The sequence below is a fragment of the Perna viridis genome, chromosome 1 (genome assembly GCF_037379345.1).
Source record: "Perna viridis isolate PV_CMFRI_1.1 ecotype Kerala chromosome 1, ASM3737934v1, whole genome shotgun sequence".
Classification (NCBI taxonomy): domain Eukaryota; kingdom Metazoa; phylum Mollusca; class Bivalvia; order Mytilida; family Mytilidae; genus Perna; species Perna viridis.
Window position 1 is genome coordinate 27475235 of NC_142445.1, and position 24800 is coordinate 27500034.

At 32.9% G+C, this 24800-nt stretch overlaps 1 protein-coding gene across 4 annotated transcripts in view; it reads right to left on the reverse strand.

Annotated features, from left to right (window-relative positions):
- Positions 1-7298, reverse strand: part of LOC148628033 (glucose-6-phosphate 1-dehydrogenase-like) — a 29343-nt gene extending 22045 nt beyond the window's left edge. The window contains exons 1-2 of one of the 4 annotated variants that reach the window (XM_088583686.1): positions 7047-7164; positions 3665-3850 (exon numbers count right to left, since the gene is read on the reverse strand). In XM_088583686.1, the coding sequence (XP_088439812.1) occupies positions 3665-3736 (72 nt within the window). In that variant the 5' untranslated portion in view covers positions 3737-3850; positions 7047-7164. Of the gene's footprint in view, positions 1-3664; positions 3851-7046 lie in introns of all 4 variants that reach the window. The other 3 variants (XM_088583669.1, XM_088583659.1, XM_088583677.1) reach the window with 3 other exon arrangements.
- Positions 7299-24800: the final 17502 nt, after the last annotated feature.

Sequence of the window (24800 nt, forward strand, 5' to 3'; positions counted from 1 at the left end):
TCAGCGTGTCTAGGAGTAAATGGTAATTTTGGAATAAAATATTGATTTCATTACAGTAATTTAAACATCTTGAAAATATTTTTTCTTGTTATGAAAGTAACCATAAACATGTGAGAATATATTCCCTCAAATCTTATGACTCCTTAAAGTACCAATAATATCAGAAATAAGAGGATGTGAGTGAATTAAGCAATTTTCAGGGAAACTCCCTTTTATCACTGTTTTACCACAGGCTGGTCATTTACATCACAATTTTTCACCCTGATGGAAAGTGAGGGGTAAAATAATGACACAAATTTGTGCCTATGTATTGCACAAAGTATTGGTCATGTGTTTATTACTTTTTTACCATGGCTGTGGTCTAAAGAGCTTTAAAGCATGTCATATTAGAATAAAATTTCATTAAACAGTTTTAGTCCTGGGTTAGTTTAACTGTGATATGGGGGACAAGTAGAATTTGATGTAATAAGTATGTTGTATGCAGACTTCTTGTCAAGAATTTAACCTCATGAATTTAGTCGTACCACATTGAAGTCAGCCAAACACTTGTTCTCTTAAGAATTTTTTTTATTTCACTTCTTAGAGCATTGTTGTGACTTTCACTGGATTTAGAAAAAATAAAAGAACACAAAAATCTTTTTTTTTTAATTGATCCATATACATATTGAAAAATTTCTATTCATTTGAAAGGTAGCATAACTTGCATAGTAGTCTAGAGCACCCTTGCTACTACTGATCAAAAGAACCGACAAAAGCTATAACTCAATCCAATTCAAATATAATATTTCAACATGGCTTTCCTCAAGCAAAAAGGCAAGTCTTGGGAGCAACATAAATCAAAGCACTGAAGTACTGAGTCAATGAAGCCTTCATATTTTGCTCTGTTTTTTACTGCACAATCACATTTCTAATCATAAAAAGGATTGTAATATTTTAAACTAAGGAAAGTCATATTTTTACCATTCTATATTTTAGAAGAATTTTTTTTTCAAAGACTTTTCAAAAACACAGATTTGATGATACACATTTAAAAATATACATGTTAATTCACTCTTCCATGTTTTCTTTGCTTTTTATATCACTTCACCACATAGCTTTTAGTTTTACTTATCATAAAATTGAAGCAAATATTTATGCAGCTCCAAGTTCTCCCTTAGTCATACATGGACAAAGACTCTTCAGTTAAACCACTGTTGAATCCTGTGTCCCTGTGTCAAAGCATGTAAATTGGCCATTTCTGGTGTCTAATTACTTTCAAAGTGAATTATGACCATACAATCAGACCAAAGCATCAACATAGTAGCTCACCCAAAACCAAGGTTCTTTCACCTCTAACAAATAACTAAGTTACTAACAGAGTCATAAAATGGAACAGTCCTGAGAGACACAAAAAGGGTATTCAAAACTGTGATTGAAACAATCTGTATTTTCATGTCATTCAAACAACTTGTATCTTTCAGTACTAATGGACCCCATATATTTATTCAATGGCTAAATCAGAAAAATAGCAAGTTCCATCCCTATTAAATGTAATGCTGTCAAAATGTTCTAGATAAACAGAAACTGAAAACTGTTGGTAAATAACATTTTTACTATCTATTATGAACTTAGACAAAAACAAGTACGTTACAGTTTTCAACATGTCTTGTTAATTGTAAATACGTGTATATGTATTAATATGACAAACAATGATATGAATACATCAACTGAAACTAGGTTTTTGTACTGTTTACAAGTAACACATTGTAAACAAGTCTTATCTTTCAAAAAAAAAAGATAGCCAACGCAGTCAAATTTGTTCTTTTTCTTATAATTTTCTACATTTCATTCTGGAAATAACTGCTTTGGAAAAAGAATACATGTTACAAGTATTTGTTGGTACATACAATGTATGTATAGCATGCAATACATATACTTTATCTGTTGTTGCATAATTAAAAATTGATTCAAATAGTTCAAACCTTCTTAAGTTTGTAACATGAATATAATGATACATTTCACAGAAAAAAAAGAGTAAATTATCAGGACTATGAGCTCATGATAGATTCATACCTATGTATCATAAACTAACAAAGTTCAAAGAACATTTTACAAATATTGTACATCAATGCTATAAAAAATAAAATTAAACAGGATTAATAGAGAAGATTTGACATGATGCTCGTCTGTTGAGATACATGCGGGGTGACGTGGAAGTACTGTACTAACGGGTTGACCGGCAGAAAAAAAAAGATTCATTTTCCCTTCAATATTAAAATATATAAAACTTTGTCTCTCAGAAACTATTTTTAGCTATTTTAAGTCTACATCTAAAATTGTCAGGCAAATATATTTAGATTTGTCATGATGCTCAACTGGAGAAATCCAAGATGGCAGGATGACGCAAGGGTACTAGCGGGGGCTACACAAACAGAAGAAATATCCATTCTTTCCCTCAAGATAATCAAAACTTGTTCACAAACAGTATCTGTAATGATAGAATTGTGTCTACATTAGGGAGTGCTTTCGTGCAGTAACCCACCTTATTTAATAGAACTATTTCCCGTTTAGTGTGCCCTTCAGCTTCAGAAACTTTTCTTCTATGGTCACGTGAGATATTCATATGCACGAGATGGCCAGTGACTGTCACAATTTTTCACCACGCGATCAACAGTCCGAAGAAACATGTCATTAAATAGTGTGTAAATATTACACGGATTTCTAAATAAAATGGAAGATGTGAAATTTCCCTTGCATGCTGTTTGATTATCTATCAATTTCATTGTTATTTTTACTCCTTTCCATTTCATGTTTCACTCTTTTCCATTCACAATGGTATTGATTGCGGATGCATGTGAGTGTTACTGCAAATTATGATATTTAGCAAGAATTTTATGTGATGCCTAGGTCAATTTAAGCCACTGTTGTGGCTTCATTGACAAAAATGGAGCATTATTGGACATGGACTATGATGGTCATAGGGGTAGGGAGGACTTACCTTTATTCAGACAAAAAGTTTTGGTCTTTTTTTTGTTTTTTGGTGGGGTCTTGTTTTGCACTGTAGGGAGACAAAAAATAGTTAAACTCAATAGAGTGCTATTTAAAAATAAATGTACATGATAAATTAGAGAAATACTGTGAGCAGGCTCAAAAAGAGAATACCCTACTTCTAGCTTACATCATTTTAGATAATCTACATTTCAGGCCTTGCAGTGACCCCATGAAACTATCTCCCTTCATCCACACTTCATATGATGCTAAATCTTCCTATTAAATTACAACAAAATCCCTTGAGTTATTTAGGAGGTGTAAAGGATTATGGTTTTCACATGTAAAAATCCTATTGTTGAATTATCTGCCTTTAAAGGCACTGGACAACATTATGCAATGTATTCCTTCATATCTAATATGGCGCCAAACATTCCTGTACATTTTTGCTAAAATCCTTAAGTAGGTCAGGAGCTGTGCTTTATTGTGCAATGTACATGTATCACGAAGGGTACATTTATACCACTCAGTACCATACATGTATATCCTACTTGAAATCCTCTTTCTACATCCCCACGGGGAACTAAGAATGTTTGTTCTTAATATTACAACAGCATATTTGTTTCGCATTTGAAGTATGTTGCTATTTTTGAAGAGTATAGTTTATATGCTTCTTTGTGCAAGTCCAAAAAATTACCTGCGGTAAAACATCTTCCTCCACGAAGAAATGAGTTGACTTCAGAAATGTGACATGTCCGTCTGAAGCCATCTCATGTATTACTTAAATTTCTAGAGCAGTTATATCCATCAACAAATTGTATTTATCTCTCTCTCATACACAAGCATACCCAATTGATAACTCTATCACAATAAGGGGAGACTCCTACAAAAACAATGAAAAATTAAGAATCTCCCTCATAGATATGGTTAGAATTACTTTTATAATTTCTGTGAAAAATACTAAATAAATGAATTTTTTAAACAAAAAAATTGCTTTAACAATAAAATCTTCCAAATGACACAGTGTCAATGTGGGAAAATCTCCAAAGGACATCAACTCAGCTGCATAAACTGTTCCAAATGGTAAACAGGTATGATAAAAGGTGGAAGTCTACTGGAAATGACTTGAGCCATATCTTCCTATTCTTTGGTTTATGTTTGAACCTATTTCTTCGGAAAGGTAATTAGCATGTTGTGTCGATTGAAGATTGATGCAAGGAATAGTGGTTCATAAAGCAAAATTTTGTTCCATGACAGGTCATTTCCCAAAATAATACAATTGTCACCAACTGTTGGTCAGTGATTTCTCCAAAGCTTATTTGAGGAGGTCCACGTAAAATAACATAACATCCCCTAACCCCCCAAAATGCTTGATTCCTGAATATATGTTAAATAACAATGGGGCATTGAAACAAATGGTTAAGAAGTCCAAAAAGAGGCTCCCAGACCCAGAAGCCTGAATTGCTCACCTGGTTTAAGTTTTTCTTTCAAGGGCAATAAATTTAACAAGGAGTTGTCCCATAATTTTGACTCAAGAAGACTTTGGACGGACTTATCATAAGGATCATTTCAGTGACTGAAAGTTTCTTTCTATCAATTATAGTTATGAAGATATTGGCTGAAAAATGTAAAAAAAAAATTTTAAATTTCATCTTTCAAGGGCAATAACTCTTACAAGGAGTCGACTGACAACTTTGATCCCCAAAGACCTTAGAAGGCCTTATAAAAAGGATCATTTCAGCAATTGAAAGAGTTCGGCTAATCCTAACAGTTTTGAAATATATGCGAAAAACTACTATTTGACTCCTATCCCCTATGTTCTATTTTTAGTAATGGGGCCATGTTTTTTGATGGATCAAAAATCCCCACATCAGTTCTATGCAGGATATCATAAGGAACATTCATACCAAGTTTGGTTTCAATTGGTCAAGTAGTGTCAGAGAAGAAGATTTTTGAAAGAAATAACATTAAAAATAGCAAAAATCATTGAAAAAAGGCAATAACTCCAACATGGCATAACGAATTAAGACCAAAATTTGACCAGAGATAGATCTCACCATGCTAAACACTTTAATCCTGAATTTACCTAAACCTAACGGTTTTGGAGATATATTCAAATATCTACAGTCTGACCCCTATGTTCAATTTTTAGTAACAGTGGCCATGTTTTTCGATGAATCAAAAATCCCTACTGCAGTTCTATGCAGGATATCATAAGAAATATTCATACCAAGTTTGGTTTCAATTAGTCAAGTAGTCTCACAAGAGAAGATTTTTGAAAGAAATAACATGAAAAATAGCAAAAAAACCTGGAAAAGGGTCGTAACTCCAACATGGCTTCACAGATTAAAATGAAAATTTGATCAACAATAGATCTCGTCAATCTAAACACTTTTCCCCAGTCAAAATTTGCCTAAACCTAACAGGATGGAGATACATGTATATGCCAAAAAAACTACTGTCTGACCCTATGTTCTATTTTTATTAATGGTGGCCATGTTTTTCAACAGATAAAAAATCCCCACATCAGTTCTATGCAGGATACCCCAAGAAACATTCATACCAAGTTTGGTTCCAATTGGTCAAGTAGTCTCACAGGAGAAGACTTTTGAAAGAAATAACATTAAAAATAGCAAAAAAAAACTTGAAAAAGGGCCATAACTCCAACCTGGCTTCACAGATTAAAATGATAATTTGACCACAGATAGATCTCACCAATCTAAACACTTTTAACTCTATGAGAATTCGGTTAAACCTAAAAGTTTTGGAGATATATGCGAAAAACTACTGTCTGACCCCTATGTTCTAATTTTAGTAATGGCGGCCATATTTTTCAACAGATCAAATATCCACATTTCGGTTCTATGAAGAATACCCCAAGGAATTATCATACTATGTTTGGATCTAATTGGTCAAGTCAGAGGAGAAGAGTTTTGAAAAATTGTTAACGACAACGATGGACGACAAATGATAGCAATAACTCATCTGGCCACAGGCCAGGTGAGTAAAAAATGATAAAATGAATATTAAGAATCTGACATACATGTACTATTGGCCCCCAAAATATTTCAGGCAGGATGGCAGATAGGGGTTTCCAGCAAATGAATTTAAAAGTCAGAAGCCTTACTAATTTATTATTTATAATATTTATAAAATGAGCATCTGTAATGCATTTGGATGTAATTACACATTTTTATTTATGTAAATGAACAACAAAGGTTTTGATTTTATCTACATTTTGTACATATATACTAATAGTCATTAGAAAATAGAAATTAGACATAATTTTTATTTTACTAATCATGGGCCCTTGTCAGGCATGATACACAGACATCATAATACAATAATTATTAAAAAGGTACATGTTTTTAGTGAACAATACACAAGGAAAAAATGAGAATGTGAGCAATATAGGACATTACTGCAGTATGAAGTGTTAAGAAAGGGGCAAATAATTCACTGTATGTACCGAAATCATGTTGGAGAAAAAAATATATTGTTACACCCCTAGCTAGTGTTAAGTGTAATGAGGTCAGTTTTATTTGTAGATAAAATTAAATTTATTCACTGGAAATAATAGAACAAGAAATGTAGTAGAAACACACCAAACTTTCTGTTTTGTGTTAAATTAATATTGCTAATTATGTACTTGCGTTAGGTACATGCACAATTTGTAAGTGAAAACAATTTTAAAAACCAGACCTATAAAGTATTATAAACAATGGACAACATATTAAAAGACTTTTAATGAAATCAATTATTGTTAATATTGAATAAAGTCAAAATATAGGACAAACAAAAATAACAAAGACTAAAGTCAAAGAGGATCTTCCTGGTTTGCTGTCAGTCAAAGATATGAAATAAAAGAAAAAGAAAAAAGATTGAAAACAGCCTTTATTTCAAATAAATGTGACACTTTGTTTCATTGAACTTCCTGATATGCTTATATAATTCATATCATATGTTAACAAAAAAAGAACATTTCAGATTGAAATTATGAAAGCACACGCAAGTCAAGATAAGTCAGAATATCTACAGAAAATGGGAAGATATGAAGTAATTAGAAATGAAAAGCTTACCGATGCTCCTAAAACTACGAATACATGTGATGCACCTTGTCCGCCATAGCTTAGTTCTTCCCTAAGGAGGGAAAGCATATCTACTTTCCCCTGTCCTGCCATTCTTCCAAAATACTCGTCTGCTACAGGAAGTAAATTGCTTGCTTCCGGTTGGTAAATTGTGGGCGTGTCAAATAAGTGATGCTGGTGTTCGAACTTTTTCTCATTTTCTTCAAAAATTTTCCTTTTATATTCCATATACATTATGTGCAAATCACATCTTGTAAATAATCGATAATAATAAATTCTTGATCTAAATACTGACCTTCATTTAAATCCCTCAAGTCATGCCGATCAAAAATACGTGTGAATGTACCTTGGGTAATGTACATACCTGTAATGTTCCATGTCGGGATATGATCTGAGTGGAAGACTTTCATAATGTAGTTTTATTCTAGAATGCTTATGGAAAGTGATTGTAAAGATAAATGTTTATTTAATTTGAAAGGTCATATCTCAGACAGAGTGCCTCCGTTGGGCCAACGTTAGCTTATGCACAGGGTTATGGCACGGGGGGTCACTTCCTATAGGTTACAGACCACCAATTCAACCAATGAGCATTTGGAACATACGCAAAAATAGTCCTACGCAGAAATTACCCCTGTTCCTCATAGTGCTGTGAAAAAAGTGCTCATCTTATTTTAAAAATTTAAACAGTTTCTGAAAGGAAAAACATTTCTGTACATTTTATAGGTGCATTTTGCTTCTTGTGATGTGAAGCCTAATCTCCATAATGATTTTTAAATATACCCCTATCTTGTGAAAACACTGGGATTTCCCATGCTATTTATAGACCCTTCACTTCCGGTGACCAGTACTGCACTGCAAGTCTGCTAACCCCACATGCCATTCTGAGGATTGTGAGCTGACATATGTAGAATCATGCTGATATATAGTCCTCTGCAGGTTAAAGTTAAGGTAAAGTCCAGAGAAGCCATTGAATATTGTGAAATTAGCATAGAAGCCTATGGAAAGTGGAATTAGTGGTTTTTAGCCTTAAGCTGAAGCCATGGCAAAATGAAAAGTTTCTTGAAATAGCTTTAAACTACTTGAATATCTTGTTAACTTTTCCATGAGAGGAATACACTACAAAAATCCTTCAGAATATGCATTTTTTTAAGTTATAGGTCCAAATTATGGAAAATTGGTCTTTTTGGCTGATTTTTATGTCCTATCTTGTAAAAAGTGTAGAAAATTTAGTAAAAATATCAAATATTAAACTTTGAGGGCTATATTTACCTAAATATGGTGGTAATAAGCACTTGAAATAAAGTTTTGTGTAGATTTGAGCAAAAATTAGGTTAGAAATGAGGAAAAACTCACTTTCATTACTGCGGTTAAGGCCATATCAGCATTCCCCTATGGCAACATGGAAAATCCATTATTGAGCACTTTTTTTTGCTTTAAGTGCCCTTTACTGGTCATGTTTTAATGTGAAAACACTGTATTTACAAATTTAAAGCCAAATATATCACCTTTTGTGAAAATTTAAAGATTTAGGATTTTTGACAGGTGATCAAGAAAAAGGGGGAGGCATGTCAGAAATAATTTTTTAAAAATAGACCAATTTCTCAGAAAATGATTACTTTTAAAATTATTTCTTCATTAATATTGTTAAAAAACAAGTTGTGATTGATATTTTTTATTTGAAAAGTCAGAAAAAGTTCTTTGCAAATATTTAATGCATTTAAGTATGGTAGAATATTGTCACTTTTTTGCTCGCACAACTTGGTTACCCTATATTTAAAAATCAAATATTTAAAAAAGTGCTTGTCACATTTCACTGAAACTTTGCAAATGCATTCAGTATGTGTGTAGGAAGATACCTGTATAGTTATTTATTTTTTTCTAAGACAAAAAGTGACTCTTTAGGTTACAGACCACCAATTCAACCAATGAGCATTTGGAACATACGCAAAAATAGTCCTACGCAGAAATTACCCCTGTTCCTCATAGTGCTGTGAAAAAAGTGCTCATCTTATTTTAAAAATTTAAACAGTTTCTGAAAGGAAAAACATTTCTGTACATTTTATAGGTGCATTTTGCTTCTTGTGATGTGAAGCCTAATCTCCATAATGATTTTTAAATATACCCCTATCTTGTGAAAACACTGGGATTTCCCATGCTATTTATAGACCCTTCACTTCCGGTGACCAGTACTGCACTGCAAGTCTGCTAACCCCACATGCCATTCTGAGGATTGTGAGCTGACATATGTAGAATCATGCTGATATATAGTCCTCTGCAGGTTAAAGTTAAGGTAAAGTCCAGAGAAGCCATTGAATATTGTGAAATTAGCATAGAAGCCTATGGAAAGTGGAATTAGTGGTTTTTAGCCTTAAGCTGAAGCCATGGCAAAATGAAAAGTTTCTTGAAATAGCTTTAAACTACTTGAATATCTTGTTAACTTTTCCATGAGAGGAATACACTACAAAAATCCTTCAGAATATGCATTTTTTTAAGTTATAGGTCCAAATTATGGAAAATTGGTCTTTTTGGCTGATTTTTATGTCCTATCTTGTAAAAAGTGTAGAAAATTTAGTAAAAATATCAAATATTAAACTTTGAGGGCTATATTTACCTAAATATGGTGGTAATAAGCACTTGAAATAAAGTTTTGTGTAGATTTGAGCAAAAATTAGGTTAGAAATGAGGAAAAACTCACTTTCATTACTGCGGTTAAGGCCATATCAGCATTCCCCTATGGCAACATGGAAAATCCATTATTGAGCACTTTTTTTTGCTTTAAGTGCCCTTTACTGGTCATGTTTTAATGTGAAAACACTGTATTTACAAATTTAAAGCCAAATATATCACCTTTTGTGAAAATTTAAAGATTTAGGATTTTTGACAGGTGATCAAGAAAAAGGGGGAGGCATGTCAGAAATAATTTTTTAAAAATAGACCAATTTCTCAGAAAATGATTACTTTTAAAATTATTTCTTCATTAATATTGTTAAAAAACAAGTTGTGATTGATATTTTTTATTTGAAAAGTCAGAAAAAGTTCTTTGCAAATATTTAATGCATTTAAGTATGGTAGAATATTGTCACTTTTTTGCTCGCACAACTTGGTTACCCTATATTTAAAAATCAAATATTTAAAAAAGTGCTTGTCACATTTCACTGAAACTTTGCAAATGCATTCAGTATGTGTGTAGGAAGATACCTGTATAGTTATTTATTTTTTTCTAAGACAAAAAGTGACTCTTTAGGTTACAGACCACCAATTCAACCAATGAGCATTTGGAACATACGCAAAAATAGTCCTACGCAGAAATTACCCCTGTTCCTCATAGTGCTGTGAAAAAAGTGCTCATCTTATTTTAAAAATTTAAACAGTTTCTGAAAGGAAAAACATTTCTGTACATTTTATAGGTGCATTTTGCTTCTTGTGATGTGAAGCCTAATCTCCATAATGATTTTTAAATATACCCCTATCTTGTGAAAACACTGGGATTTCCCATGCTATTTATAGACCCTTCACTTCCGGTGACCAGTACTGCACTGCAAGTCTGCTAACCCCACATGCCATTCTGAGGATTGTGAGCTGACATATGTAGAATCATGCTGATATATAGTCCTCTGCAGGTTAAAGTTAAGGTAAAGTCCAGAGAAGCCATTGAATATTGTGAAATTAGCATAGAAGCCTATGGAAAGTGGAATTAGTGGTTTTTAGCCTTAAGCTGAAGCCATGGCAAAATGAAAAGTTTCTTGAAATAGCTTTAAACTACTTGAATATCTTGTTAACTTTTCCATGAGAGGAATACACTACAAAAATCCTTCAGAATATGCATTTTTTTAAGTTATAGGTCCAAATTATGGAAAATTGGTCTTTTTGGCTGATTTTTATGTCCTATCTTGTAAAAAGTGTAGAAAATTTAGTAAAAATATCAAATATTAAACTTTGAGGGCTATATTTACCTAAATATGGTGGTAATAAGCACTTGAAATAAAGTTTTGTGTAGATTTGAGCAAAAATTAGGTTAGAAATGAGGAAAAACTCACTTTCATTACTGCGGTTAAGGCCATATCAGCATTCCCCTATGGCAACATGGAAAATCCATTATTGAGCACTTTTTTTTGCTTTAAGTGCCCTTTACTGGTCATGTTTTAATGTGAAAACACTGTATTTACAAATTTAAAGCCAAATATATCACCTTTTGTGAAAATTTAAAGATTTAGGATTTTTGACAGGTGATCAAGAAAAAGGGGGAGGCATGTCAGAAATAATTTTTTAAAAATAGACCAATTTCTCAGAAAATGATTACTTTTAAAATTATTTCTTCATTAATATTGTTAAAAAACAAGTTGTGATTGATATTTTTTATTTGAAAAGTCAGAAAAAGTTCTTTGCAAATATTTAATGCATTTAAGTATGGTAGAATATTGTCACTTTTTTGCTCGCACAACTTGGTTACCCTATATTTAAAAATCAAATATTTAAAAAAGTGCTTGTCACATTTCACTGAAACTTTGCAAATGCATTCAGTATGTGTGTAGGAAGATACCTGTATAGTTATTTATTTTTTTCTAAGACAAAAAGTGACTCTTTAGGTTACAGACCACCAATTCAACCAATGAGCATTTGGAACATACGCAAAAATAGTCCTACGCAGAAATTACCCCTGTTCCTCATAGTGCTGTGAAAAAAGTGTTCATCTTATTTTAAAAATTTAAACAGTTTCTGAAAGGAAAAACATTTCTGTACATTTTATAGGTGCATTTTGCTTCTTGTGATGTGAAGCCTAATCTCCATAATGATTTTTAAATATACCCCTATCTTGTGAAAACACTGGGATTTCCCATGCTATTTATAGACCCTTCACTTCCGGTGACCAGTACTGCACTGCAAGTCTGCTAACCCCACATGCCATTCTGAGGATTGTGAGCTGACATATGTAGAATCATGCTGATATATAGTCCTCTGCAGGTTAAAGTTAAGGTAAAGTCCAGAGAAGCCATTGAATATTGTGAAATTAGCATAGAAGCCTATGGAAAGTGGAATTAGTGGTTTTTAGCCTTAAGCTGAAGCCATGGCAAAATGAAAAGTTTCTTGAAATAGCTTTAAACTACTTGAATATCTTGTTAACTTTTCCATGAGAGGAATACACTACAAAAATCCTTCAGAATATGCATTTTTTTAAGTTATAGGTCCAAATTATGGAAAATTGGTCTTTTTGGCTGATTTTTATGTCCTATCTTGTAAAAAGTGTAGAAAATTTAGTAAAAATATCAAATATTAAACTTTGAGGGCTATATTTACCTAAATATGGTGGTAATAAGCACTTGAAATAAAGTTTTGTGTAGATTTGAGCAAAAATTAGGTTAGAAATGAGGAAAAACTCACTTTCATTACTGCGGTTAAGGCCATATCAGCATTCCCCTATGGCAACATGGAAAATCCATTATTGAGCACTTTTTTTTGCTTTAAGTGCCCTTTACTGGTCATGTTTTAATGTGAAAACACTGTATTTACAAATTTAAAGCCAAATATATCACCTTTTGTGAAAATTTAAAGATTTAGGATTTTTGACAGGTGATCAAGAAAAAGGGGGAGGCATGTCAGAAATAATTTTTTAAAAATAGACCAATTTCTCAGAAAATGATTACTTTTAAAATTATTTCTTCATTAATATTGTTAAAAAACAAGTTGTGATTGATATTTTTTATTTGAAAAGTCAGAAAAAGTTCTTTGCAAATATTTAATGCATTTAAGTATGGTAGAATATTGTCACTTTTTTGCTCGCACAACTTGGTTACCCTATATTTAAAAATCAAATATTTAAAAAAGTGCTTGTCACATTTCACTGAAACTTTGCAAATGCATTCAGTATGTGTGTAGGAAGATACCTGTATAGTTATTTATTTTTTTCTAAGACAAAAAGTGACTCTTTAGGTTACAGACCACCAATTCAACCAATGAGCATTTGGAACATACGCAAAAATAGTCCTACGCAGAAATTACCCCTGTTCCTCATAGTGCTGTGAAAAAAGTGCTCATCTTATTTTAAAAATTTAAACAGTTTCTGAAAGGAAAAACATTTCTGTACATTTTATAGGTGCATTTTGCTTCTTGTGATGTGAAGCCTAATCTCCATAATGATTTTTAAATATACCCCTATCTTGTGAAAACACTGGGATTTCCCATGCTATTTATAGACCCTTCACTTCCGGTGACCAGTACTGCACTGCAAGTCTGCTAACCCCACATGCCATTCTGAGGATTGTGAGCTGACATATGTAGAATCATGCTGATATATAGTCCTCTGCAGGTTAAAGTTAAGGTAAAGTCCAGAGAAGCCATTGAATATTGTGAAATTAGCATAGAAGCCTATGGAAAGTGGAATTAGTGGTTTTTAGCCTTAAGCTGAAGCCATGGCAAAATGAAAAGTTTCTTGAAATAGCTTTAAACTACTTGAATATCTTGTTAACTTTTCCATGAGAGGAATACACTACAAAAATCCTTCAGAATATGCATTTTTTTAAGTTATAGGTCCAAATTATGGAAAATTGGTCTTTTTGGCTGATTTTTATGTCCTATCTTGTAAAAAGTGTAGAAAATTTAGTAAAAATATCAAATATTAAACTTTGAGGGCTATATTTACCTAAATATGGTGGTAATAAGCACTTGAAATAAAGTTTTGTGTAGATTTGAGCAAAAATTAGGTTAGAAATGAGGAAAAACTCACTTTCATTACTGCGGTTAAGGCCATATCAGCATTCCCCTATGGCAACATGGAAAATCCATTATTGAGCACTTTTTTTTGCTTTAAGTGCCCTTTACTGGTCATGTTTTAATGTGAAAACACTGTATTTACAAATTTAAAGCCAAATATATCACCTTTTGTGAAAATTTAAAGATTTAGGATTTTTGACAGGTGATCAAGAAAAAGGGGGAGGCATGTCAGAAATAATTTTTTAAAAATAGACCAATTTCTCAGAAAATGATTACTTTTAAAATTATTTCTTCATTAATATTGTTAAAAAACAAGTTGTGATTGATATTTTTTATTTGAAAAGTCAGAAAAAGTTCTTTGCAAATATTTAATGCATTTAAGTATGGTAGAATATTGTCACTTTTTTGCTCGCACAACTTGGTTACCCTATATTTAAAAATCAAATATTTAAAAAAGTGCTTGTCACATTTCACTGAAACTTTGCAAATGCATTCAGTATGTGTGTAGGAAGATACCTGTATAGTTATTTATTTTTTTCTAAGACAAAAAGTGACTCTTTAGGTTACAGACCACCAATTCAACCAATGAGCATTTGGAACATACGCAAAAATAGTCCTACGCAGAAATTACCCCTGTTCCTCATAGTGCTGTGAAAAAAGTGTTCATCTTATTTTAAAAATTTAAACAGTTTCTGAAAGGAAAAACATTTCTGTACATTTTATAGGTGCATTTTGCTTCTTGTGATGTGAAGCCTAATCTCCATAATGATTTTTAAATATACCCCTATCTTGTGAAAACACTGGGATTTCCCATGCTATTTATAGACCCTTCACTTCCGGTGACCAGTACTGCACTGCAAGTCTGCTAACCCCACATGCCATTCTGAGGATTGTGAGCTGACATATGTAGAATCATGCTGATATATAGTCCTCTGCAGGTTAAAGTTAAGGTAAAGTCCAGAGAAGCCATTGAATATTGTGAAATTAGCATAGAAGCCTATGGAAAGTGGAATTAGTGGTTTTTAGCCTTAATATACCAGTATATACAGATGTGCAGCTGGAATGGGTCCGTTTTTTTTTTTTTTTTTTTTGTTTTTTTTTGTTGTTGAAATATTTATGATTGGGGCGTACATTTATCATTTCCTATGTCATATGGGCTGTCATTTCTGAGCTATACTATATCGATGGGTCATGTTTCTGCAATTTTAATGTTTAATTTAACATTACAAAACATTCTTATTATCACCAATTAATCTTCAACAGTGTCTGCTGCAGCTAATAGCCACGGGGGAAACTCAGTTGATAAGGTGACGATTTGATAAATTACAGATGTATGGACTTTGATCAAAAGATTTAGAAATTATATGCCTTTTCTCATGGAGACCTTTGTTTTTTGTTTATGTTCTCTTAATTCAAAAAGATGTTAAGTAAACAGTATTAGAATATATGAATGGGTATGCCTTTATATAATCGCGCTGAAAAATATATGAATGGGACTCATTTTCCTGCAGACAAATACTTCTAGTATATGAATGTGATGTTTTTCCAGCTCCAGCTGTACCCCTGTACCAAGTTTTAACCAAAGTGACGCCTCGTGGGTTATGGAAATATTTTCTCTTTGCCAAAATTGATTCTGTTTGACAAGCAAGTGCTAAAACACGATGTTGAAATTTCAAATATTTTCATTCTATAAAAAGATTCTACGTCAACGTTGACTCAACCAACGCCACAAAACATACTAAACACTGCATTTGATATTTCGTTTTAAGAACGTGTTTGTAGAAGCTATCTTTCTTGGGTGTATTGTTAGAATTTTCTATTTTTAATGAAAATTAGCGCATGATTATTTTGCAATCGTACATTTTCTGTTTGTTCAACATAGATTTAACGATGAGCCAACATTGAACCAACATCGTAACAACATGTGAAACAAAAAAAAATCAAAATTGCCGTCATTTCAATCTTGATGTAAAATTTGCAATTTAAAAAAAGTATAACAAGAAAGCAAATGCAAACATGCGCAAGCAAATTAATATTTTTACATCGTATGTGGAAGACATCATTTTATTTTGATAGAGTAATCAAGGGAACCAAGGTTATAGCGGTAATCAAAAGAATGTAATCCAGGGACAAAGACCAGACATGGAAAATAGACATACACAACAAAGAGCATAAAGTAACTAAAATCATAAATACAAAGTAACAAAAGCAAATGAGCAACTCGGACTCCACTAAAAACTGGACAAATATGTTTAAATACAGAATATACATGATTCTTACAAAGACAGTTCTTGACTCTTATTGCAAATGTTAACAGTATGTTATATTAGTGTAACAAGTAGTCGCTTTTATATTAAGACCCTTTAAAATAACTGAAAACTTACTGTAAATTATGATAGAAATAATGTACGTTATTTTACCTCATACATTTATGTAACTGATATTATGATACACTTTTTTTTTAATCCAGAAAGTGGACAGCCTGTTGTTTAACACTGGGAAAGTGTAGTGTCTTGGTTTAAATACAACATAATTATTTGCTTTCTTGTTTGCCCTTTTTAAATCGAGGTACGATCTTTTTTGCACCAAAAATGATATGAAGGCTGCTTTAGCATTTTTGTTACCAATGTTGTATCGACATAATTTCAATGATGATTCTGTGTTGGACAAATGTAGAGACGTACAGTTACAAAACAATGGCTTTGATTTAAAATAACGAAATTTAAGAATAGACTCTCAAGTACAAGTAGCTAAAAAGTTAACAAACAAATTCTTAAAGAGAAACATGAAATGCAATGGTTATTTTGAATAAAGAAGGGCCTTCGTTGGACCAACGTTGGGCCATCGTGAAATTTTTTATAGAATGAAAATAGTCAAATTTTAATACGTCATGTTCAAGCGTTTGCTTGTCAAATAGAAACCTTTTTGGTAAAACAAATCCATGGAAAAATATTTTCTATAGCCATGGGGTCAACATTGTTTTGCCAACGCCAACTATATGCCAACCAACCAACCATCAGCCAACGTTGGTCAAACGTAAACATGCTGTCTGGGAAGCCGCGGTAAAAGCTATGCTATAGAGTATATGATGATATCGATGTAAACTTACGATCATTTAGAAATGTTTTGTCGCTAACGTTAATTTTGATAGAATGTTAGCGGCGGGTCCTTTTATTTTTTTTCTTCGCGGACCATATGGTCCTCAAAATGAAATAGTGAAATAGGACCTTAAGGGATACGGTTCCACAGCTACACTGAACCTTAACTGAAATGAATAAAATATTGTGTACCTATTTATACATTATCAGGGTAATCAAGGTAACAAGGGGAAGCTGAGACTCTAAAGAATGCCTTTTTAGTGGTTAATATCGGTAGGTTTAAATCAGAATTACTCCTGGAATCTTGAACGATAATATAGCGATTCTCGTTAACTAGGTGAAGAGCGGCAAAAATGAAAAAAAAAGATTAAAAAAAATGACAACATTTTACTTTAATGTAAATAGATTTAAATTCAGATCAAATCTACGTTTCAAACTTTATTACGTAACAAAATATGTTCTTAAAGTTCGATTACAATTTCCACCCGGCAAAAGAAGATTTTGCATATCTCCCCCCTAAAACTGTTCCACTACGACCCGCATTGGTTTGTAGATACACACTGTCTCCTTGGTTTAAGAAGACCACGATGGTGCCTGAATCTGAATCATAGTCATTCGTGACATCATTAGATTCGACGTAAGTACTCGCATAGATTGCTCCATTCACAAGGATATCGAATGAAATTTCGCCATTGTTACCGATAAAAACAGTCCACGCAAAGACATAAACGCCACTTATTGGAGCGGAAAATGCGCCACTAAAGTGGTTGTACCCATTTCCAAGATTAGTCTTGACTTCGTCAAAAATAAGCTGGTGGTGTGCACTTGGATTAACCTCAACCTTTGACACGTATGCATAGAAAGCAATGGTCGATAACGAACTGTTTCTCACTATCAAATCACCAGTAAGTAGACGAACCGATTTCTCCTTCTCTGTAAAACATGTACAAATACAGTTATAAAAATAGGGCATTAATGGAACAACTCGTAATGGTGAAAAAAAAAGGAGATGACAAATTGTTCAAAATGGCCCAACTCGAAAACTGCAGTGTATTTTATGGTACTAAACAACTGCGCAAAGTTTCAAAACAAAAGTTCATTCTTCATTTTTAATTGATCGGTTCTTAAGTTATTACATCTTGAAACCGTTGGGCGGACGGACGGACCGACCGACCGAAACGCGACTTTTAGGAGGGTATCACATAATGCATCGCCACTTCGTGTGGCGGTGTATAAAAATCATATATAGTCCTGTTCCAGTTGGTAATAAATTAAAATTGATTTTACTTTAATTCTTTCCAGACCATGAGCTGACACAGCAATTGAAGAACAGGAGGGCGCGCTGGTTGACGAACGAGGAGTCGCATACCATCACCCTTCAGTGATTTTCTTTCATTTCAACCATTTTTTTTTTACCGAAACCTTAATAGCAACTCAATAGCTGGATCTGCAAAATGTACCACCAAACCTCTTTCTAAACTTTTGACTTCTATACTCACAACTGTCAAAAAGGGTCTGCAGTCCTACCATAACACTTGTTACTCCTCTAGTGGTATTAATTCAATGTGGATCCTGAAAAATTCGAAAGATCTTTTGGAGACAATCAGTTCAAGACTATTATCTGAATATAACAGCATTAAAACCTATGATTTTTCAACACTGTAAACTTCTATTCCCCATACTCAGTTAAAATCCCGACTTAAAAACATTATACATCGTTGTTTTTGCAAAAAAGATGGTACACCTAGATACAAAAATATAGTTCTTGGTAGAGATTCCTCATACTTTGTAACAAATAATTCCAAATCATCTTCCAAATATACAGAGGAAGATGTTTAAAAAATGCTGGAATTTTTAATCGACAATATATTTGTCCAGTGTGGTGGACGTGTTTTTTTCAACAAACGGTCGGCATTCCAATGCGAACAAATTGTGCTCCTTTACTTGCTGACCTATTCCTTCACTCTTATGAGGCTGACTTTATAGCTGATCTGATCAGAAAGAAAGAATATCGTTTGGCTAGATCCTTCAATCTCGGTTTCCGTTATATAGATGACGTATTATTTTTAAACAATCCTAATTTCGGGGATTTGATACATCGCATCTACCAAAAAGAACTTGAGATAAAGGATACTATAGACACTGTGAAGTCAGCCTCGTATCTTGACCTACACTGAGAAATCGATGGTAAAGGAAAACTATTGACCAAACTTTACGACAAACGTGATGACTGTTTATTCAGAATTGTCAACTTTCCTTTCATTGTGGCAACATCCCTTCAGCATCTGCGTATGGAGTGTTCATATCACAACTCATACGTTATGCCAGAGCTGGCCGAAACTACGCAGACTTTTTGTATCGCGCTAGAACTCTAACAGTTAGGCTTCTGGAACAGGGTTATGTTTCTACAAGATTGAAGTCATCACTACAGAAGTTTTAGGGTCGTCATCATGAACTCGTGGATCGTTATGGTGTATCCATCTGTACTATGAAAACTGATTTATTCAACGGGTCATAGTTTTCCTTTCCTCGTTTGTCTACCCCGGACTTGACTTTTTATGGGCAACTCGGCGGGTGTTTCTAGAAAAGCAGAGGACGCTTACCCTACCGGTGCACCTGGTCCATGCTCCCAGTTTTAAGTGGAGTCCGAGTTGTTCATTTACTTTTGTTACTTCGTATGTATGATTTTAGTTACTTAATATTCTTTGTTGTGTATGTCTGTTTTCCATGTCTGGTCTTTGTCCCTGGATTACATTCTTTTGATTACTGCTATAACCTTGGTTCCCTTGATTACTCTTATGAACAGCATGGGTAAACATTATTCAAGCAATAAGTTTAATTTGCCCCCAATGTGAAAATTGTTAAGCTCATAGTGCACCAGCATGCATTTTGTCCATGTATCTATTTTAATTTTGATATTTAAAGTACACGTGTAGGTTAGATACTCAACCTTGACGGGTTTAACATAGTATATTCAATCCTCGTACTTTGTTATTCCAGCCACTCGAAAAAAAAAAAAAACATTTGAATGATCGAAGCTAAGTGTTGCTCTTGTGTTTTTTTTTTAAAGAAAGCTTTTGACGCCAGTACTTTATTTCAAAGATATTTCCACATGAAACACTTCTATCATTAATCAAAATCAAGTAACTATACAGGGGCGGATTCAGGCGGAGCGTGGCGGGCGTGCGCCCCCTCCCCTAAAACTTGTAAAGCATGGGTTGTCAGGAGTAGATTTAGGCGGTTTTAGGTTGAAACTTTAATTTCTCGCTAATTTTACCACAAAAAAATATCTAGATTGCACCTACTGTAGAAAAATTTTTCAAAAATGTAACCTCAAAATATTTTTCTTGTGCGCCTCCCCTAATCTAAAATCCTGGATCCGCCCCTGCTATATACAACTGTCGTACTGAGCAAAGCTTCCAACCACACGACATGTATAATATAAAAACGCCTTTCTTGATTTAGATATTACACTAGAAAATGGCAATCTTCGTACAAAATGTATGACAAAAGAGACGAGTTGGATTTCCATTCCTAGATAGTGATATTCCCGAAGCATCCTCCTACGATATTAACATTTCACAACTGGTCCGTTTTGCTCGTATATGTGTAATGAACGCAACGGATTCCTCACAGTTTTTTTTTCGCCGTCACAAAACTTTGATATAAAATATGATAGAACATGCATGTTCTTATTTAATGATGGTGTTTTTTTTGTCATGGAAATATATTTCATTAAGCACATTATTTCAAACACATTCCGATGGATTTATCGTCTGTCCTTAATGGATTTATTCGTTATAGATGCGGTTTTCTAGTTGCACCTTGCTTTCAGAAATACAGACATTCGACCCCAAACTGCAACCCTACGTAAAAACTAAGTCATACCTATTGTTTCTAATACTGGCAAATTTGATTGTATTGTCTGCATGAGCTAGCTTTCAGTAACTGAGAATGTATTTCAGATTGTCTGTATGTTATATGTTGAGGTATTCCATGAAGGGGACTGGGATATATTATTGAGTAAATTGTATGGTGTGTTTATTTGTTGTTGCAGATCATTTTTGACCTTACATTAAGGTGGACTGTCAACGCATTATGAACCTAAACTAGTTAAATCCCACCGCAGACATGCGCCTTTCCACAGTGACGAAAATGTTGGTCATTAATGTATCTGTGTTCTTATTCGAAATTTTGGTTTATTTTGAAGTAGTGTCATCGTTTCGTACAGTGGATTTTATTACTTTATTATTTCATTGCAGACCTTTTGATTATTTCTGTTAATATTTTTATAAAGGTTATACGTGGTGCTTTGTTGCGTTTCATCATTTCTATCACGCACGTCATGCAGATTAGCGTTATAGCTCCGAGGATTACCGGACGTGTAAGAAATTAAAACGAATAAATCATCGGGTCCTAGTAAAATAAATGCACAAAATTATTATAATTTTAGATGAGCACATTAAACTATTTCTTTAAAATTGCTATTCTAAGGAACTCTCGTTTCCTACTATAGGGTTAATCACGGTGAATAAATTTGTTGTCAACGTATTCTGACGCATCTAGAACCGGGCTTTCCTTATAATACCAAAATAGGAGATGTGGTATGATTGCCAATGAGGTGAATATCAAAATAGGAGATGTGGTATGATTGCCAATGAACAAACAAATAAACTTGTACAGATCACCACACGGTCTTCAATTATGGGCAAAACCAAAACATAAAGAAAGCTGTGGTGTGAAACTATTCATAAAAAACAATCGACCTAATCTACACAAAAACGTAAAACGAATAACAATGAACATAAAAAAAAACAACGACAACCAATGGACTACAGTTTCCTGACTTGGGACAGGCAAAAAGGTGGGAAAATACAACAATGAAACGAACTATATGTATGGAACGCCATAACTGTGTTAACTGGTCAATTATATTTATACGCGGTGCTGTTTTCTTTATATTCAATACTTTCTAATTTATATGCGATTGTCTTATCTTTATATGTAGTGGTTTTATCTTGATATGCGGTGGTTTTACTTTTATATTCGGTGGGTTTACCATTATATGTGGTAGTTTTATCTTAATATGCGGTGGTTTCATCTTTATATGCGGTGGTTTCATCTTTATATGCGGTGTATTCCTACATCAGCAATCTTCTTTATATGCTATTTATACGACTTAATATGTTGTTCAAACTTCATTATATGCTGTTTCCATGTCTGGTCTTTGTCCCTGGATTATATTCTTTTGATTAACGCTATAACCTTGGTTCCCTTGATTACTCTTTAAGCAAGTATGACTTTGACGACGTTAGTTTAAACATATATTTATTAAGTTATTTACATATTTTAACACCAAGTCAAAACAATAGAATAAAATGAACTATAGCAAATTAATTACGGGATTCAAAAACAAGACTTCAAGTCTTGTATTAATCGGTCTCCTGAAATCATGAACAATAATTATATCATTGATATATAGCATAGCTCAAGGAAGTAGTGATTTAATGTTCATAACGTGTATTTGGCGAGTTAGATGCAAAGTGAAGAGGTTGATATAATTAATGCTCTAAGTATTTACTCAGGTCATAAGCAATTTTCAAATTTATTCAAAAGAAATATAGCTCTATAATTCAGGTTTTTAATTTGAAGCTTTGGCACTGTATCGAAAAGGTTTGAACCTCGGTAAACATTTCAACGTTTTACTCATCCAACATCTTATCTGATCCAAATTAGTCCATGGGCTTAGAGGGTCCACCATGCACCCCCACTCATCAACTTCGTGGTGATATTTAGGTACCTTTATACCTCCCATTACCGAATCAATTTGTTGCCAAAGAGTATTGTTGGATTCTTTTCCAGTATAAGCCTATGTTTGTACACCACTAGGTCAAAAATTGTAGATTTTTGTGACTCATTTGCTTTAGCGTCTAAGCCTTTGTAGGATAGCATGTGTAAACAAACATATTTAGATATCATAATATAGCCCAATGTCTTAGCTTTACAATGGTACCAAGAAAGTTGCGTAACACTTAGTGTTTTGAGGTTAAATAAAAAAATGTACCCCTACCCCGCCGAAAAATCGCTTAAATTGACATATCTTTCAATGTCAAAACCCCTAGAGTATTTATGCTTCAGTAAAAAAATGATTTTTTAGTATTTTCTGTTTATTATTATCAAAATCTATACTTGGAGGGATCTTTTAATGAATTTTGGCGATTTTCGCTGTCAGAATTTATCCAAAAATTCCAAATATGGGATTTTCGAATTTTCTGTAAAAAGTCAGATATAATCGATTCTTCAAGTTATTGCTCAACTAAAACGACTGAAATTTGGTATCATTCGATAATTTAAATTTTCTACATAAATAAACCACGAAAAACTAACTCTCATGAAAGAATTTCAAAAAAATGTTGAAAATATTGCCTATATCCCTAGAAAACTGCTCTCAATATCAAACAGAATTCTCAATCACAGCATACCGACAGTGTAGAACTAATATTTTAGGCATTCATAATTTTAGATAAAGATGTACCAAACATATCTGATCAATTCAGGCGCTTAGATTTTCCCTCTAGGTTGACAATTACTATAAAATCGGAAAAATGGGAATTTTCAGAATTACACCATTTTCTTCTACATCACCCGTTATTGTCTTTTAGTCAGAATACCGTAGTTTAAACAAGCTTCTTTGTGATAAGGTACATTAATATAGTGTATGTGTTAGCCTCAAAATGTGCCTAAGTAATAAATATTTAAACTTTCCCTTGTCATGTTAGGTGAAAAATTCCCACCCTACCCATGAAAAAAATGCCTCAACATGAACTGAAATGTTAATTTTTGGCATATAAACGGTGTACAATAGACATCTTGTGTACTATTGTTTGTAAATATCGATGTATTCAACATATTTTCTGCGAATTTTTCAGTTTCAATGTGAAAACAATGAGTTTTTCATTCAATGGGAAAATTTCGGAATTTCATATTTTCTTCAATTTCACCTATAATTGACAATTTTTTTTCAAATACCGTACTTCAAACAATCTTTTTTTTGTATATTCAAATACAATCATATAGTGTATTAGCTTTCTAAATCCCAAAGCAACTGATAAGTACAGTTAGTTTACTCAAACAAAAGTATCAATAAAAACACGTCCATCAGAATTTAGTGAAAACATATCATAGAATGTCTAAGAAAAACAAGGTCTTCGTGCAAATGCCAAGATAAAAAGTATTAACAAGAAGTAGGAAATTAGTCAATCTTTAATTTATTATGTCAATATGAGAACTAATAAAAACACAATTCAAAGGTTTAACAATTATACTAAAACGATGAAGATAAAAAAACCCTTACGGATAAGTTTATTCAAATATTTTCCAGACTATAATTATTCTGTTAAAGCTTTCGAGCGTTACAACTAATCTTTATATCTATGAAAGAATTCAGTAAAAGTCTCAACTAATTTATGGTAACGAAAATCTCGACTTAACAATTTACCGGTTTAGTACAGAGATTTCGTTAATAAAAGTCTAAAACATCGCTGAAACACGGGCATATCGATACACTGTATAAAGGAGCCAAAGGAAAGTTCCAGTCAATCGAAAACGAGAAATCGTCCCTCTTGTCATAAATTTTAGTTTTTATTCCATCTTTTGAAATGGAAACATCCAAATCCATAAAGAGGTTATTAAAACTGTCCTTATTAGCTTTATTTAAAGTTCCTTAGGGTGAATTTCAGCAGTGTATTTGAAAATGTCAGGGTAAACATATCATCAAGGTATGATAAGCATTATGAAATTTGTCTATTACATCAGATTTTGAAGGATTTTTATGAAGTCTAGTCAAAAACTGAGATTCATAATATTACAGGAATAGATCTGCTATATAAAGAGCACAAATTGTGCCCATCAAAATTCCTACAACCTGCCGATAAATTTT